The 19,820-nt window shown below is 47.9% G+C and overlaps 1 protein-coding gene across 1 annotated transcript in view; it reads left to right on the forward strand.

Annotated features, from left to right (window-relative positions):
• LOC143997021 (CD226 antigen-like) overlaps positions 1-14,689 on the forward strand; it is a 172,074-nt gene extending 157,385 nt beyond the window's left edge. The window contains exon 6 of the mRNA XM_077492380.1: positions 14,095-14,689. Coding sequence (XP_077348506.1) covers positions 14,095-14,178 — 84 coding nt within the window. The 3' untranslated portion in view covers positions 14,179-14,689. The remainder of the gene's footprint in view (positions 1-14,094) is intronic.
• Positions 14,690-19,820: the final 5,131 nt, after the last annotated feature.

A 19,820-nucleotide genomic window follows, 5' to 3' on the forward strand; every position in this document is an offset into this window, starting at 1 on the left:
AGAAAAATTGACCTTTGGTGGTTGTGGTGCTGGTGCCACAACACTATAAGTCCTCACCGTTACTCTGGGTGGGCACAGGAAGGGGCCCTCCTGTGAAATATTATATCAAGAATTGTAATTACATGTCCCTGTTAAACAGGGGCAGAAAAATGTGGCCTAATGCCCCGTACACACGAGAGGGATTAAGTCTGACAGACTTCCGACGGAGTTCTAGCGGAGTTCCGCCGGAGTTCTGGCGGACTTTTCGACCGAACGGACTTGACCACACACCATCACACCAAACTCCGACGGAGTCGAACGTGATGACGTACGACTGGATTCGACGTAGGAAGTTCATAGACAGTAGCCAATAGCTGCCCTAGCGTCGGTTTTAGTCCGTCGGAGTAGCACACACACGAGCGAATTTTTCGAAGGGGACCGGGTCCGGCGGAGTTCCGTCGGGAAAATTTGAAGCATGCTTCATTTCTAAAGTCCGTCAGACTTTTGCGAAGCTAAAGTCCGTTGCAGCCCACACACGAGCGGATAGTCCGCCGGACTCAGTCCGTCGGAGTTTGGATGTCGAAAAGTCCGCTCGTGTGTACGGGGCATTAGGCACTGCTGCTGGTACCACCACACTGCAACCTCTTCCATATACTCTAGTTTTATTGCAGGAATTAACCTTGCTGCAAAGCATTGCATCAAAAATTGTACTTAAACGCCCCTGTTAAACAGGGGCAGAAAAATTGGGCCTTAGGCACTGGTGCTGGTGCCACCACACTGCAACCTCTGCCATATACTCTAGTTTTATTGCAGGAATTAGCCCTGCTGCAAAGCATTGCATCAAAAATTGTACTTAAACGCCCCTGTTAAACAGGGGCAGAAAAATTGGGCCTTAGGCACTGGTGCTGGTGCCACCACACTGCAACCTCTGCCATATACTCTAGTTTTATTGCAGGAATTAGCCCTGCTGCAAAGCATTGCATCAAAAATTGTACTTAAATGCCCCTGTTAAACAGGGGCAGAAAAATTGGGCTGATGGCATCAACCAGAACCAGAAATGTTCTTCCAACATATCAGCGGAGGAGGAAGAGGATAGACAATCAACATAACAGGACAGTCACTCAGCATCAGCATAGGCAGTCTTGAAGGGATGTGATATTTCAAAAAAAATTATTCTGTTACATCAGCTTCAGGTGCTTGGTAGCTGTGGGTGATCCAAGACTGATTCATCTTGATGAAGGTCAGTCGATCAACTGATTCGGTGGACAGGCGCACCCTGTGATCGGTAACAAAGCCACCAGCAGCACTGAAGGTGCGTTCTGAAAGAACGCTGGATGCAGGACAGGCCAGTAGCTCAATTGCATACTGTGCAAGCTCTGGCCAGTGATCCCTTCTCAAGACCCAGTAAGCCAGAGGATTTTCGGTGGGAAAGGTGTCCAAGTCTGACCTTGCCCCTAGGTATTCCTGCACCATGTAAATCAGACGCTGGCGATGGGTGCTGGAACCGATCATACCTTGGGGCTGCGGACTAAAAAATTGTCTGAAAGCATCAGTCAGACGGCCACCTTCTCCACCGCTCCTTCTGACCGATGCCTCAGCAACACGTTGTTCAGGACCAGGAGTTTGTAACCTCCCAGTCTCTGGGAACGCGTTGCACAGACCTTTCTGCAAGGCCTCCCGGAGATGTCTCATCCTCTGCTCCCTCTATGATGGCAAGATAAGGTTGGCAACCTTACCCTTGTACCGTGGATCAAGGAGAGTGGCCAGCCAGTAATGGTCCCTCTCCTTGATCCGAAGAATACGAGGATCCTTCCGCAGGCTTTGCAGGATCAGGGAGGCCATGCAGCGTAGGTTAGCTGAGGCATTCGGTCCGGAGTCCTCTGGGTCACTAAGGACAACATGATCCGCAGCTACCTCCTCCCAGCCGCGTACAAGTCCACGTGTTTCTTGGGACTGTAAATCATCCCTACAAGACTGCTGCTGATGCTGCTGATGCTGATGCTGAGTGCCAGCCTCCACCTCCATGCTGACACAATCATCCTCCTCCTCCTCTTCCTCCTCCTCATCCTCTTCCTGTGTGATGGGTGGCACAGCAGGAACACTGTCTGGATAAAGGGGGCCTTGAGAGGCAAGGAAGTCCTCCTCTTCCTGCCTCTGTTCTGCCTCAAGTGCCCTGTCCATTATTCCACGCAGCGTATGCTCCAAGAGGTGGACAAGAGGTACAGTGTCACTGATGCATGCACTGTCACTGCTCACCATCCTTGTGGCCTCCTCAAATGGTGACAGGACAGTCCATGCATCCCTGATCATGCCCCACTGGCGTGGTGAGAAAAAACCGACCCTGTCCTGGTGCCGTAGTCGCACAGGTACTCATTGATGGCCCTCTGCTGCGTGTGCAGCCGCTGCAGCATGGCCAATGTTGAGTTCCATCTGGTGGGCATGTCACATATAAGGCGGTTCCTGGGCAGGTTCAACTCCTTTTGGAGCTCAGCCAGCCGAGCACAGGCATTAAATGATCGGCGGAAATGCACACAGACTTTCCTGGCCTGCTTCAGGACATCCTGTAAGCCGGGGTACCTGCCCAAGAACCGCTGCACCACCAGGTTAAGGACGTGAGCTACACAGGGCACATGGGTCAGTTGTCCCTGTCGGAGGGCGGAGAGGAGGTTGGTGCCATTGTCGCAAACCACTATTCCTGGCTTAAGCTGGCGTGGCGTCAACCACCTCTCGGCCTGCCCCTGCAGAGCTGACAAAACATCCGCCCCAGTGTGGCTCCTGTCCCCCAAACAAACCAGCGCAAGCACGGCATGGCATCGTTTTGCCTGCGTACTTGCGTAGCCCCTGGAACGCCTACGGAGCACCGCTGGTTCTGAGGACAGAGCACTGGAAGAGGCCATGGAGGAAGAAGAAGAGGAGGGGGTGGAGGAGAGAGGTGTGTCACAACCAATAGTAGCATTTTGGAGGCGTGGTGGCGGAACAACCTCCAACACTACTGCACCTTGTCCTGCATCCTTCCCAGCTGCCAGAAGAGTGACCCAATGGGCCGTGAAAGACAGGTAACGTCCCTGTCCATGCCTGCTGGACCATGAGTCAGCGGTAATATGCACCTTACCGCTGACCGCCCTGTCCAGCGAGGCAAGGACATTGCCTTCCACATGCCGGTAGAGAGCCGGAATCGCCTTCCGTGAGAAAAAGTGGCGTTTGGGGACCTGCCACTCAGGAACCGCACATTGTACAAACTCACGGAAGGGGGCCGAGTCTACCAACTGAAAAGGCAGCAGTTGAAGTGCTAGCAAGTTAGCCAAGCTAGCGTTCAACCGCTGGGCATGTGGATGGCTGGGAGTGAACTTCTTTCGCCGGTCCAGCAGCTGGGGCAGGGACATTTGCCTGCTATAATCGGACGTGGGTTTACCGCTAGCAGAGTTCCCGGAAGCACTTGGCTGTGACACACCTAATTCTACACCTTCATTCCTCTCAGAGCAGGTTTCAGAGAGGACTGAAGGTCTAGTGGGGTTGGAGATGCCAGCTGATGAGGAGCAAGGAGAGGTCCGCTTTGTTCTTTGGTGTGGGTCTTTGAGGTACGCTTGCCAACGAGCTGCATGGCAGGTCAACATATGTCTGGTCAAGCATGTGGTGCCCAAGCGGCTGATGTTGCAAATAGCAGTGGTGCGATCTGATGCACTCGTCTCAAAAAAGGCCCACACCAAAGAACTTTTAGAATAACGCGCAGAGGCAGCGCTCTGCACAGGCGGAGCTCTGCGGTGTGATTCAGTCGTTGTGCTGCCCCTAAGCTGGCCCCCGGAGGGCATCCTGCCTCGTTGGACATGTGCCTCCTCCTCCTCCTCCTCCTCCTCCTCTCTCCTTCCAGGCACCCACGTGGAGTCAATGCCCTCATCATCCCCTCCCTCTTCATCGCTGTAGCAAACCTGGCAATATGCTGCAGCTTGTGGAACATGACTGCCAGATTGCTGTCCTTCTTGAGCATCCCCTCTCTCTGCGCTCACGCTACTGCCTTCCTCTAGCTGAGTGTCATCATCAGAGCCCACAAAACACTGGGCATCCTCCTGGAGCATGTGCCCAACACTGTGCTCAAAGAGTTCAGGAAACTCCTCAGGAGGACGTGGTGGGTCTAGGGAAGGAGTCACTGATGATGACATTGAGAGGAGGGAAGACGATGCGTTGGCAGCTGCTTTGCTAGTACCCTGAGACTGGGTGAGAGAGGATGAGGAGGATGAAGAGGGCTTGGTCATCCACTCTACCAAGTCGTTGGCATGTTGCGGTTCAACATGTCCAGCTGCTGAAAAGAAGGACAAGCGTGTCCCATGGCCACGCGCTGATAACAATGCACCGCGTCCACGACCAGCACTGTTGTCTCTAGACACAGAGCCTGCTTGCCCTCTTTTATCGGCTCGCGCCTGTCTGCCTCTCCTTGCTGGCCTTCCAGACATGGTAATGGCCTGAAGGGAGTTGGGTAAAAAAGCAGTTGGGTAGTGTATATTGTGCTAGAGGCACACAACACCCACTAACTCCTGCAGATGCCTTTATTATAGAACACCAGCGATAAAGGGGTATATACAGATGTATACTGTGCTGTGCTGGAGGCACACACAACTTCCAATAACTCCTGCAGATGGCAAGTGGTCTCAAATAGAGAAGAGCTATGTAGGTGGATATAGCGGTATGCACTGGGTACAGAGCACGCAGACAGCACGCACTATCTCCTAACACTACTGACTGCAAGCTCTATTATAAAATATAGATCACTAGCTATATAGGTGAGGTGAATATAGCGGTGTATAATGCGGTCAGGGCACGCAGACAACAACCACTACACAACAGCAAGATCAAAAATCGTCCGAAAACGATCGGTGTGTACTGTGTTGAAGGTACACAGAACACCCACTAACTCCTGCAGATGTCTTTATTATAGAACACCAGAGATAAAGGGGTATATACAGATGTATACTGTGCTGTGCTGGAAGCACACACAACTTCCAATAACTCCTGCAGATGGCAAGTGGGCTCAAATAGAGAAGAGCTATGTAGGTGGATATAGCGGTATGTACTGGGTACAGAGCACGCAGACAGCACGCACTATCTCCTAACACTACTGACTGCAAGCTCTATTATAAAAGATAGATCACTAGCTATATAGGTGAGGTGAATATAGCGGTGTATACTGCGGTCAGGGCACGCAGACAATAACCACTACACAACAGCAAGATCGAAAATCGTCCGAAAATGATCGGTGTGTACTGTGTTGAAGGTACACAGAACACCCACTGCTTCAGACGCCAACACACTACACGAGGCCGCCGCGCTGGCGGCCTTATATAGTGTGGGGCGTGCACTACACAGCCTGAGCTATGATTGGCCACAGGCATCCTGCCTGTGGCCAATCATGGCTCTCCTCGCTGCTGGCGCTGCGATTGGCCAAGCATGGGGGGTCACAGTGCATGCTTGGCCAATCATGAGCCAGCAATGCACTGCGCCATCGCAGTGCATTGTGGGCCGTGAGCGCCACATGAATTTGAAGCGAATGGACCAAAATGTTCGGACTTCGCCGAACGGACGAACAGCCAATGTTCGAGTCGAACGTATGTTCGACTCCAACACGAAGCTCATTCCTAATGGCTAATATGCAAGATAATGTCCTAAAAAGGGTTTGGGGACCTGGCTCCTGCCCCAGGGGACATGGGTCAATGCCTAATATGTTTTTAAAAATGGCCGTTTTGGCGGGAGCACTGATTTTAATGACGATTAAAGTGAAAAAAAAGTGAAATATTCCTTTAAATATGGTGCCTGGGGGGTGTCTGTAGTATGCCTGTGAAGTGCCACGTGTTTCCCGTGTTTAGAACAGTCCCTGCACAAAATGACATTAAACGGAAATAACACCATTTAAAACTGCTTGCGGTTTTAATGTTATATCTGGTTCCTGCAATATGGTTGAAAATCATTGAGAAAAATGGCATGGGTAGCCCTCCCTGCCCATTACCAGCCCCTTTGGGTCTTGTACGCACATTAAGGGGAACCCAGTACCCATATTAAAAAAAGGAAATGCGTGTGGCCCCCAGGCCCTATATACTCAGAACAGCAGTATACAGGCGGTGCAAACAAGACAGGGACTGTGTAGGTTTGTTGTGTTAAGTTGAATCTGTTTGTAATTTTCAACTGGTACATTTTTAAAGTGTAGCTCCAGTCAAAAAAACTATTTTTAAGCTTTTTGGAAAACATAGGGAAGGGTTATCACCCCTGTATAATTTGTTTTGTCGTACATCTTTTTTCATCTCACTTGCTGTTGTCTCCTTCCGTTTGCAAGTAGGAGATGTTTGTAAGTTGGATGTTTGAAAGTAGGGGCCTGCCCTATATGCTCTGCAGAAATGGCGGAACAAGGTGTTGGTTTTGCCACAACATTGTAAGCCCTCAAAATGACTCTTGGTGGGCGCTGGAGCGCCCTGCTGTGAACGATTATATCAAGAATTGTAATTACATGCCATTGTTGAACAGTGGTAGAAAAATTGACCTTTGGTGGTTGTGGTGCTGGTGCCACAACACTATAAGTCCTCACAGTTACTCTGGGTGGGCACAGGAACGGGCCCTCCTGTGAAATATTATATCAAGAATTGTAATTACTAGTCCCTGTTAAACAGGGGCAGAAAAATTGGGCCTTAGGCACTGGTGCTGGTGCCACGACACTGCAACCTCTCCCATATACTCTTGTTTTATTGCAGGAATTAGCCCTGCTGCAAAGCATTGCATCAAAAATTGTAATTAAACGCCCCTGTTGAATAGGGGCAGAAAAATTGGGCCTTAGGCACTGGTGCTGGTGCCACCACACTGCAACCTCTCTCATATACTCTATTTTTATTGCAGGAATTAGCCCTGCTGCAAAGCATTGCATCAAAAATTGTAATTAAACACCCCTGTTAAACAGGGGCAGAAAAATTGGGCCTTAGGCACTGGTGCTGGTGCCACCACACTGCAACCTCTTCCATATACTCTAGTTTTATTGCAGGAATTAGCCCTGCTGCAAAGCATTGCATCAAAAATTTTAATTAAACGCCCCTGTTAAACAGGGGCAGAAAAATTGGGCTGATGGCATCACCCAGAACCAGAAATGTTCTTCCAACATATCAGCGGAGGAGGAAGAGGATAGACAATCAACATAACAGGACAGTCACACAGCATCAGCATAGGCAGTCTTGAAGGGATGTGATATTTCAAAAAAAATTATTCGGTTACATCAGCTTCAGGTGCTTGGTAGCTGTGGGTGATCCAAGACTGATTCATCTTGATGAAGGTCAGTCGATCAACTGATTCGGTGGACAGGCGCACCCTGTGATTGGTAACAAAGCCACCAGCAGCACTGAAGGTGCGTTCCGAAAGAACGCTGGATGCAGGACAGGCCAGTAGCTCAATTGCATACTGTGCAAGCTCTGGCCAGTGATCCATCCTCAAGACCCAGTAAGCCAGAGGATTTTCGGTGGGAAAGGTGTCCAAGTCTGACCTTGCCCCTAGGTATTCCTGCACCATGTAAATCAGACGCTGGCGATGGTTGCTGGAACCGATCATACCTTGGGGCTGCGGACTAAAAAATTGTCTGAAAGCATCAGTCAGACGGCCACCTTCTCCACCGCTCCTTCTGACCGATGCCACAGCAACACGTTGTCCAGGACCAGGAGTTTGTAACCTCCCAGTCTCTGGGAACGCGTTGCACAGACCTTTCTGCAAGGCCTCCCGGAGATGTCTCATCCTCTGCTCCCTCTGTAATGGCAAGATAAGGTTGGCAACCTTACCCTTGTACCGTGGATCAAGGAGAGTGGCCAGCCAGTAATGGTCCCTCTCCTTGATCCGAAGAATACGAGGATCCTTCCGCAGGCTTTGCAGGATCAGGGAGGCCATGCAGCGTAGGTTAGCTGAGGCATTCGGTCCGGAGTCCTCTGGGTCACTAAGGACAACATGATCCGCAGCTACCTCCTCCCAGCCACGTACAAGTCCACGTGTTTCTTGGGACTGTAAATCATCCCTACAAGACTGCTGCTGATGCTGCTGATGCTGAGTGCCAGCCTCCACCTCCATGCTGACACAATCATCCTCCTCCTCCTCTTCCTCCTCCTCATCCTCTTCCTGTGTGATGGGTGGCACAGCAGGAACACTGTCTGGATAAAGGGGGCCTTGAGAGGCAAGGAAGTCCTCCTCTTCCTGCCTCTGTTCTGCCTCAAGTGCCCTGTCCATTATTCCACGCAGCGTATGCTCCAAGAGGTGGACAAGAGGTACAGTGTCACTGTTGCATGCACTGTCACTGCTCACCATCCTTGTGGCCTCCTCAAACAGTGACAGGACAGTGCATGCATCCCTGATCATGCCCCACTGGCGTGGTGAGAAAAAACCGAGCTCCCCTGACCCTGTCCTGGTGCCGTAGTCGCACAGGTACTCATTGATGGCCCTCTGCTGCGTGTGCAGCCGCTGCAGCATGGCCAACGTTGAGTTCCACCTGGTGGGCATGTCACATATAAGGCGGTTCTTGGGCAGGTTCAACTCCTTTTGGAGCTCAGCCAGCCGAGCACAGGCATTAAATGATCAGCGGAAATGCACACAGACTTTCCTGGCCTGCTTCAGGACATCCTGTAAGCCGGGGTACCTGCCCAAGAACCGCTGCACCACCAGGTTAAGGACGTGAGCTACACAGGGCACATGGGTCAGTTGTCCCTGTCAGAGGGCGGAGAGGAGGTTGGTGCCATTGTCGCAAACCACCATTCCTGGCTTAAGCTGGCGTGCCGTCAACCACCTCTTGGCCTGCCCCTGCAGAGCTGACAAAACATCCGCCCCAGTGTGGCTCCTGTCCCCCAAACAAACCAGCACAAGCACGGCATGGCATCGTTTTGCCTGCGTACTTGCGTAGCCCCTGGAACGCCTACGGAGCACCGCTGGTTCTGAGGACAGAGCACTGGAAGAGGCCATGGAGGAAGAAGAAGAGGAGGGGGTGGAGGAGAGAGGTGTGTCACAACCAATAGTAGCATTTTGGAGGCGTGGTGGCAGAACAACCTCCAACACTACTGCACCTTGTCCTGCATCCTTCCCAGCTGCCAGAAGAGTGACCCAATGGGCCGTGAAAGACAGGTAACGTCCCTGTCCATGCCTGCTGGACCAAGAGTCAGCGTTAATATGCACCTTACCGCTGACCACCCTGTCCAGCGAGGCAAGGACATTGCCTTCCACATGCCGGTAGAGAGCTGGAATCGCCTTCCGTGAGAAAAAGTGGCACTGAGGAACCGCACATTGTACAAACTCATGGAAGGGGGCCGAGTCTACCAACTGAAAAGGCAGCAGTTGAAGTTCTAGCAATTTAGCCAAGCTAGCATTCAACCGCTGGGCATGTGGATGGCTGGGAGTGAACTTCTTTCGCCGGTCCAGCAGCTGGGGCAGGGACATTTGCCTGCTATAATCGGACGTGGGTGTACCGCTAGCAGAGTTCCTGGAAGCACTTGGCTGTGACACACCTAATTCTACACCTTCATTCCTCTCAGAGTAGGTTTCAGAGAGGACTGAAGGTCTAGTGTTGTTGGAGATGCCAGCTGATGAGGAGCAAGGAGAGGTCCGCTTTGTTCTTTGGTGTGGGTCTTTGAGGTACGCTTGCCAACGAGCTGCATGGCAGGTCAACATATGTCTGGTCAAGCATGTGGTGCCCAAGCGGCTGATGTTTTGGCCACGCGAGATACGCTTGAGACATATGTTGCAAATAGCAGCAGTGCGATCTGATGCACTCGTCTCAAAAAAGGCCCACGCTAAAGAACTTTTAGAATAACGCGCAGAGGCAGCACCCTGCACAGGCGGAGCTCTGTGGTGTGATTCAGTCGGTGTGCTGCCCCTAAGCTGGCCCCCGGAGGGCATCCTGCCTCGTTGGGCATGTGCCTCCTCCTCCTCCTCCTCTGTCCTACCAGGCACCCACGTGGAGTCAGTGCCCTCATCATCCCCTCCCTCTTCATCGCTGTAGCAAACCTGGCAATATGCTGCAGCTTGTGGAACATGACTGCCAGATTGCTGTCCTTCTTGAGCATCCCCTCTCTCTGCATTCACGCTACTGCCTTCCTCTAGCTGAGTGTCATCATCAGAGGCTACAAAACACTGGGCATCCTCCTGGAGCATGTACCCAACACTGTGCTCAAAGAGTTCAGGAGACTCCTCAGGAGGACGTGGTGGGTCTAGGGAAGGAGTCACTGATGATGACATTGAGACGAGGGAAGGCGATGCGTTGGCAGCTGCTTGGCTAGTACCCTGAGACTGGGTGAGAGAGGATGAGGAGGATGAAGAGGGCTTGGTCATCCACTCTACCAAGTCATTGGCATGTTGCGGTTCAACATGTCCAGCTGCCAAAAAGAAGGACAAGCGTGTCCCATGGCCACGTACTGATGACAATGCACCGCGTCCACGACCAGCACTGTTGTCTCTAGACACAGAGCCTGCTTGCCCTCTTTTATCGGCTCGTGCCTGTCTGCCTCTCCTTGCTGGCCTTCCAAACATGGTAATGGCCTGAAGGGAGTCGGGTAAAACAGCAGTTGGGTAGTGTATATTGTGCTGGAGGCACACAACACCCACTAACTCCTGCAGATGCCTTTATTATAGAACACCAGAGATAAAGGGGTATACTGTAATGGAGTCACACAACACCCACTAAGCCCTGCAGATGCCTTTATTATAGAACACCAGAGATAAAGGGGTATACTGTAATGGAGTCACACAACACCCACTAAGCCCTGCAGATGCCTTTATTATAGAACACCAGCGATAAAGGGGTATACTGTAATGGAGTCACACAACACCCACTAAGCCCTGCAGATGGCTCTATTAGAGAACAGCAATAAAGGGTAGATACAGGTGTATATTGTGCTGGAGGCACAAAACACCCACTAACTCCTGCAGATGCCTTTTTTATAGAACATCAGAGCTAAAGGGGTATATACAGATGTATACTGTGCTGTGCTGGAGGCACACACAACTTCCAATAACTCCTGCAGATGGCAAGTGGGCTCAAATAGAGAAGAGCTATGTAGGTGGATATAGCGGTGTGTACAGGGTACAGAGCATGCAGACAGCACGCACAAGCTCCTAACACTACTGACTGCAAGCTCTATTATAAAAGATAGATCACTAGCTATATAGGTGAGGTGAATATAGCGGTGTATACTGCGGTCCAAGCACACAGACAACAACCACTACAGAAGAGCAAGATCGAAAATCGGCCGATAACGATCTGTGTATACTGTGTTGAAGGTACACAGAACACCCACTAACTGCTTCAGACGCCAACACACTACACAAGGCCGCCGCGCTGGCGGCCTTATATAGTGTGGGGCGTGTACTACACAGCCTGAGCTATGATTGGCCACAGGCATCCTGCCTGTGGCCAATCATGGCTCTCCTCGCTGCTGGCGCTGTGATTGGCCAAGCATGCGGGGTCACAGTGCATGCTTGGCCAATCATGAGCCAGCAATGCACTGCGATGACGCAGTGCATTGTGGGCTGTGAGCGCCACACGAATTTGGCGCGAACGGCCCATAACGTTCGGAATTCGCCGAACGGGCGAACAGCCAAAGTTCGAGTCGAACGTATGTTCGACTCGAACACGAAGCTCATCCCTACTCTTCACTGTCAGAATACACTGATTGGTGCTGCAGCTCAGTTAAAGAGAAGTCCATCATTAGAACCTGAACTGGCCAAACTGCTGAAATGGACAAATTTCAATACATGGTCAGCTTTAGTGTTGTTGAAATTGTCAACCAGTGTTAACCCATTGTCTAGCCTTTTATATTCTATATTAACCACTGTTGGGCTTTTATACTGAAATGTTATCTTCAGTATAGATATTTCAAAGCTCATAAACAACTGGCAAAAAAGCAGGCTGACATGTATGTTGTAAAAGCCAATAAACGCAGGGGGAGGGGGAAACTCTATATTTATGAGTTGAGGGAAGGTAATTTTTGAATATACTAATAAAAAGTGTCATAGTGTTTAACCACTTCCCACCCGGCCAATGTATATATACGGCGGGTGGGAGCCGCCTGCTCCTGATAGGACGTTCAGGAACGTCATTCAGGAGCAGCGGGATCGCGCGCGCGCGCGCCCGCACAGCGGCGCGATCCCGATGTGCTCGTGTCACCCGGACACGGCACATCTCAGATCGGCAGGAGGGCTCTGTGATTGGCCCTCCTGATCACATGACGGCCGTGTCCAATCACGGCCGTCATGTGATGTAAACAAACAGCCGGTTGCTAGGCAATCGGCTCTCCTCTCCTCACACGGAAGTCACCGCTGAGAAGAGGAGAGCAGAACGCTGCAGCCGGCTGATGATCAGTGAGTATGGGCTGCTTTTCACAGCTTTTTACTCACTGATCATCAGTGTAGTGTAAACACACAACACACCACACAGTGAAAACACAGTCCCCACATATGTCCCCAAAACACACATGTCCCCAAAACATACATGTCCCCAAATAATAAAAACACATGTCCCTAATAATAAAAACATGTCCCCCACATATGTCCCACTAAAATCACATGTCCCAATGATTATCTGCACACATATGTACGTGATCACCTGCACACATATGTACATGATCATTTGCGTACATATGTCCGTGATCACACAAACCAATTATTATACACTTAACGGAATTTTTTTTACCAAAAACATGTAGCAGAATACATTTTGGCTTAAATTTATGACAAAATTTGATTTTATTGGATTTCTTTTCAAATAGAAAAAAGAAAATATTGTTTTTTTCCCAAATTTCCGCTTTTTTTGCGCTTATTTCGCAAAAAAAAAAAAACGGAGTCGTGAATAAATAACACCAAAATAAAGCTCTATTTGTGCGAACAAAATGATAACAATTTCATTTGGGTACAGTGTAGCATGACCGCGCAATTGTCACTGAAAGCGCTAGAGCGCTGAAAGCTGAAAATTGGGCTGGGAAGGAAGGGGGTGAAAGTGCCCTGTATTGAAGTGGTTAATATTAGGGCATCACATCAAGAAATATATGCAGAAAAAACATAGACAGTATCAAAGAGATGCATATTAACACATGGAAGATAATTCCACATTTATAGTCCTTCTATATGTGTCACAGCTCAGGGCCACTTGCTCAGGAGGTGTGGAGGTCACAATATCGAAAAGTGGAGAAATGACTAATGCCACGTACACACGATTGGAATTCTCATCGGAAAAAGACCTGATGGTTTTCCTGTCAGAATTCCGCTCAAACTGTCATGCCTACACACGGTCACACCAAATTCCGACCGCCAAGAACGCAGTGACATACAGCACATATGACGGGACTAAAAAAAGGAAGTTCAATATCTAGTAGCATATAGCTTCCATCTCTTAGTTGAATCTGAGCATGTGTGAGTTTTTGCGCATCGGAATTGTATACACACGATCGGAATTTCCGATAGAAAGTTTTTCCACCGGGAAAATTGAGAACGTGTTATGAAATTTTTGCTGGCGGGAATCTGGCCAACTAAATTCCGATGGAGCATACACACGGTCACATTTTCTGATGAAAACCTCTCATCTGTCTTTTGCTGGCCGAAATTCCGATCGTGTGTACGTGGCATAACCCCAGTCACAGATCCTGCCAGAGCCACCCAAACCCCCTGCTGTGGCAGGTATGGGAGCAAACAAGAGCCAAATAGCAGGCAGCTAAAAACAAAAGGAATATATCATTGGCACATAGGAGATGAAGCCTGAGCAATGAGGAAAAATGTATCTAAATGTTTAAAATAAGTATCACAGTGCTTGAGCAAAGGCTCTATTAGAATATGCATCCATATATACAGGGCATCTTGAGCACTCTCTCTATATGTCCCATTTATACAAGGGTCCGCTCCAGTCCATCATCTTTTGAGGAGGCACAACATCTGTATATGTTTTTAATCATATTTCCGTTACAGTAAAAGTTTATTTTTATAATAATTGGAAATATTGGTAATGGTGTGAAGGAGGTGGGCTTGTGGATTAGTGAGAAGAAGGATGTGAGTACCTATTCTCTGAGAAAAAAAAAAAATCCTGCCTTTTTAAGTATTTGATGTTTGATTGTAATGTATTTTTTTTTCTTTCAGTCTGACAACATGAATGAAGAGCACATTTATGCCAATTTTCAGCCAAATTCTCTCACAGGTTATCCAGCGGTTCAAGGATCATAACTGAAGGGCTGCATATATACAATATGCAAATTGCATTGCTGTAATATAGATTGTGTACTTCTGTGGACTGCTTGAAAATTCAGTTTAGCATAGCTAAGTTATTCAAATGTAATTATAAACATCTGGATTATTATTTTTGGTATGTGTTCAGCTATTAGATTTATGGAATGTCCTTTGCACGTAATTAAGCATGTATAACCTATAGCAAACTGTTACAGATCATAACTCATTGACTTCACTTCCCTAAACTAAAGAAAGCTGAGCTTAGGTTACTACAGCTATTGGTACATTAGTTCTATTTGCACTGTGTGAATACTTGAAGGCACTAATGTATTTTTACTAGTTCATTGTACTACCTTTACTTAAATTGTATATTGCTATTTTGATAGATTTTAATGTAGCTGTGATGGACCTTGTGCCTAAAATAACAACAGTATATGTTGTCTTATTTAAACCAATGTGTTCCCAATCGTCATTTTCCAGTAGAGTTTATTTTAAATAAGTCATTCTATCAAAGCATAGATCATTAGAATTTTCTGTGTTTTTAATATGCAATGGTCATTTGTCTTTAAATTAGCTTGGCCCAGTAAAAAGCATACCGTATATACTCGAGTATAAGCCGAGATTTTCAGCCTCTTTTTTGAGGCTGAAAGTGCCCCCTCGGCTTATACTCGAGTCACCGCTGTCTGACTGCTCGATCAGCGTATCGAGCAGACAGACGGCGGACATTAAAATTTAAAAGCCGCGCCTCCTTCTCCGCCTCCGCCTGTGATAGGCGGAACACTGAATTTCCCAGCAGTCAGTGTTCCACCTATCACGGACATCCGCTCATTCTCATACTACGGACGAGTATGAGAGGATGTCCGTGATAGGCGGAACACAGGCTGCTGGGAAATTGAGTGTTCCGCCTATCACAGGCGGAGGCGGAATTTTGAATTGTAGAATGGCCGCCGAGAAGAGCGGCGATCCATCGGCACGGCACGGGACGGAGGAGGCACGGGACGGAGGAGGCACGGCACGGGACGGAGGAGGCACGGGAAGGAGGAGGCACGGCACGGGACGGAGGAGGCACGGGAAGGAGGAGGCACGGCACGGGACGGAGGAGGCACGGGACGGAGGAGGCACGGCACGGGTCGGAGGAGGCTCGGGACGACGGCGGCTCGGGACGGAGGCTTGGGACACAGGTAGGCTGGACACACACACAAGGCTGCACGGACACACACACACACACACACACACACACACACACACACACACACACACACACACACACGGATGGATGGATGGATGGATACACACACACACACACAGGGATGGATGGATGGATGGATACACACACACACACACACACACACACACAGGGATGGATGGATGGATGAATACACACACACACACACACACACACAGGGATGGATGGATGGATGGATACACACACAGGGATGGATGGACGGACACACACACAGGGATGGATGGACACACAGGGATGGACGGACACACACACAGGGATGGACAGCCATGTCTCACCCTCGGCTTATACACGAGTCAATAAGTTTTCCAGTTTTTTGGGGGTAAATTGGGGGCCTCGGCTTATATTCGGGTCGGCCTATACTCGAGTATATACGGTAACAATAATAATTAGATTAGAAAATGGTTCTGTACTGTGTCTTTCTGCCTTATTCAACGAAGAATAATGCTAATTGTTAAGTGTAGTACCCTTACAAACCAATCAAAATTCACTCTTTGGAAGTTAGAAGAGCGCAAAACAGATTATAATTGGCTGTTATAGGTTTCCATACTGAAGAATTAGCACTTGGGGGAAAAATAAGTTGATTTGTATTAGGCTGTGTTTATGTGTATATATTATGTGTATTTATACATTTTGTACAAATTGAGAATGCAACAGGGAGAGTGGGAATGTAGGGATGGGATCTCTGCTGTGGTCTGATGGCCACAGGTGCTGCACGCTTCACCTTTAGCAAACACACTTCAAGTGCACTTTATATGAGTTGCTGGTACTTGGGTGTGCCCAAGATTTAAGCATCAGAATTAAAAGCCCAGATTATCAGATCTTAACAGGAGGCTGTTTCCCATTGAAGGTGAACTAAGGACTGCTATTTAGTTTTTAGCCAAGTTTGTTACTGGGGGTAAGAAGAGTTGAGCGTCTAAGTCAGTGGTTCTCCACTCCTGTCCTCAGAACCCACTAACAGGCCAGGTTTTCAAGATAACTGAAATACATTGCAGGTGATATCATTTGCTGCTCAATGATTGCAGTATTCTAGTCTGCAGCTCCCCAAGGTGATACTTATAATCTGGCATGTTAGTGGGTCCTGGGGACAGGTTTCGAGATCCACGGGTCTAGGTGAAGTGGTTGAGCAGGAGATGTAGTCATTAAAAAAGCCAAGTCAGGACAAGAAGCATAGTAGAGAGGTAAGGTCATACAGGTGGTCAAAATCCATGAATGCAGCAGGTTGGGTATAACTGGAAAGGTAGATAACGGGGAAATTAACTCGGCTGGAATCAAGAGTGAAAACAAACTGAGAAACAAGAGTATAGTAACTTAGGCTATGACTCAAGACTTAGGGACACTCCGGCCACAGGATCAGAGCAAGAACCGAGATTGAGAGCAGAATACAATTCAAATGATAGATATAAGATTTCAGGATTGCATCCTAGCTTGACACTATAACAAGCAACTAGAAAATGGATGGCTATGTCCTTTTAAAGGAATATAAACCAATCAGGACATGTATTATTGCAGGTAATTTATATTGCATGGCAAATGGCAGACACTTTAATTTCCCAGTGTGTGGCTTTAAAATGAAATAATAGAATATTCATAATGCATTTTTTTATGGACACACAGAGAGAACACAATGAAGACATCAACTCATTATAAACAATAGTTCATTTGTGGTCTTTTTTTCTATTTGCCGAATAGGCTGTTTTCTAAATTGCTGGTAAGTTTTAAAGTTGACTACAAGTCATCACCAAATCATTTCTGAAATGTTATGCCAGCACAATTCTTAAACTATCTTTTATCATTAAAAAAACAATTACTGAGCTCCAGTTAACTTACTTACCTTAGCCCTTCTGTGGTCTGCTGTGGGAAAGCATTTCCTTATTCTTGCCTCCAATACTCACACAAACAGTACAACTTTTTGGAAAGTCACATGGTGAGAGGCAGGAGGGGGCTAAGCTATGTAACACAACATACATAAACAGCCAATAGCATAAAACTACTGTGTATTCATTGGGAGTTTACATGATTGTATCATCCATAGACCAGACTCAAGCCATAGATTATGCAATTTTCTTTCCTTCAATGACAGTCAGTGTTGAATCTCTCACACTGCACTATTGTATTCTGACAGTGGGAGATTTCCCCACTGTCAGAATACAATGATCACTGCTGGCAGCTATAACCGCCAGCAGTGATCACACAAGAGAAACCCAACAGACTAGTTCTACTGAAGTCGATCGATAGATAAACTTCCGTACAGCCAGCCTGCCCATAGATAGATTGAAATTTGTCTTGTTCCTGCTGAACCGGCCGAATTTTAATCTGTCTAGGCTGACCTAAGTCTAAAAAGTTACTTTCATCCATGGGTAATACCTGTACAGTGCTGACCCTCTGTGATGAAATGACAATTTTCAGGGGAGTACTGTGAATCTACAGTTGCAAAAAAAGTGTGTGAACCCTTTTGGAATATTATGGATTTCTGCACAAATTGGTCATAAAATGTGATCTGATCTTCATCTAAGTCACAACAATAGACAATCACAGTCTGCTTAAACTAATAACACACAAAAAATTAAATTTTACCATGTTTTTATTGAACACACCATGTAAACATTCACAGTGCAAGTGGAAAAAGTATGTGAACCCCTAGACTAATAAGATCTCCAAGAGCTAATTGGAGTGAGCTGTCAGCCAACTGGAGTCCAATCAATGAGATGAGATTGGAGGTGTTGGTTACAGCTTTCCTGCCCTATAAAAAACACACACACACACCAGTTCTGGGTTTGCTTTTCACAAGAAGCAATGCCTGATGTGAATGATGCCTCGCACAAAAGAGCTCTCAGAAGACCTACGATTAAGAATTGTTGACTTGCATAAAGCTGGAAAGGGTTATAAAAGTATCTCCAAAAGCCTTGCTGTTCATCAGTCCGTGGTAAGACAAATTGTCTATAAATAAAGTTCAGCACTGCTGCTACTCTCCCTAGAAGTGGACGTCCTATAAAGATGACTGCAAGAGCACAGCGCAGACTGCTCAATGAAGTGAAGAAGAATCCTAGAGTGTCAGCTAAAGACTTACAAAAGTCACTGGCATATGTTAACATCCCTGTTAGCGAATCTATGATACGTAAAAAACACTATACAAGAATGGATTTCATGGGAGGATACCACAGAGGAAACCACTGCTGTCCAAAAAAAACTTTGCTGCACGTTTGCACAAGAGCACCTGGATGTTCCACAGCAGTACTGGCAAAATATTCTGTGGACAGATGAAACCAAAGTTGAGTTGTTTGGAAGAAACACACAACACTATGTGTGGAGAAAAAGAGGCACAGCACACCAACATCAAAACCTCATCCCAACTGTGAAGTATGGTGATGGGGCATCATGGTTTGGGGCTGCATTGCTGCATCAGGGCCTGGATGGATTGCTATCATCGAAGGAAAAATGAATTTACAAGTTTATCATGACATCAGCTGAAGCCCAACAGAAGATGGGTGTTGTAACAGGACAACGACCTAAAGCATAGAAGTAAATCAACAACACAATGGCTTAAACAGAAGAAAATACGCCATCTGGAGTGGCTCAGTCAGAGTCCTGACCTCAACCCAATTGAGATGCTGTGGCATGACCTCAAGGAAGCGATTCACACCAGACATCCCAAGAATATTACTGAACTAAAACAGTTCTGTAAAGAGGAATGGTCAAGAATTACTCCTGACCTCTGTGCACGTCTGATCTGCAGCTATTGGAAACATTTGGTTGAAGTTATTGTTGCCAAAGGAGGTTCAACTAGTTATTAAATCGAAGGGTTCACATACTTTTTCCACCTGCACTGTGAATGTTTACACGGTGTGTTCAATAAAAACATGGTAACATTTAATTCTTTGTGTGTTATTAGTTTAAGAAGACTGTGATTGTCTATTGTTGTGACTTACAGTACCTGACCGCGAGAATGTGTTTCCAGCGTGATTCCATCGCACTGGTCCTCGGCGACAGGGCACTGTACTTCTCACTCTGGCTGCAATAGGAAAATGTCAAATTTTCCCTATTGCAGCAAGCGAGAAAGAAGCGACAATGTCGCCTCTCTAACAGAGCCAGCATGGGTTCCCTTCAGGGGCTTTTCAGGCCCTTAGGTCTGGTATGGATTTTAAGGGGAACCCCCTACGCTGAAAAAACGGTGTGCCCCCCCCCAAAATCCATCCCAGACCCTTATCTGAGCACGCAGCCTGGCCGGTCAGGAAAGGGGGTGGGGAAGAGCGTTCGCCCCCCCGAACCGTACCAGGCCGTATGCCCTCAACATCGGGGGTGGGTGCTTTGGGGAAGGGAGGCGCCCCGCGGCCCCCCACCCCAAAGCACCTTGTCCCCATGTTGATGAGGATAAGGGCCTCTTCCCAACAACCCT

Source organism: Lithobates pipiens, unplaced genomic scaffold (genome assembly GCF_037356315.1).
Source record: "Lithobates pipiens isolate NorthernLeopardFrog02 unplaced genomic scaffold, aLitPip1_a1.2 Scaffold_19, whole genome shotgun sequence".
In the NCBI taxonomy this organism is placed as follows: Eukaryota; Metazoa; Chordata; class Amphibia; order Anura; family Ranidae; genus Lithobates; species Lithobates pipiens.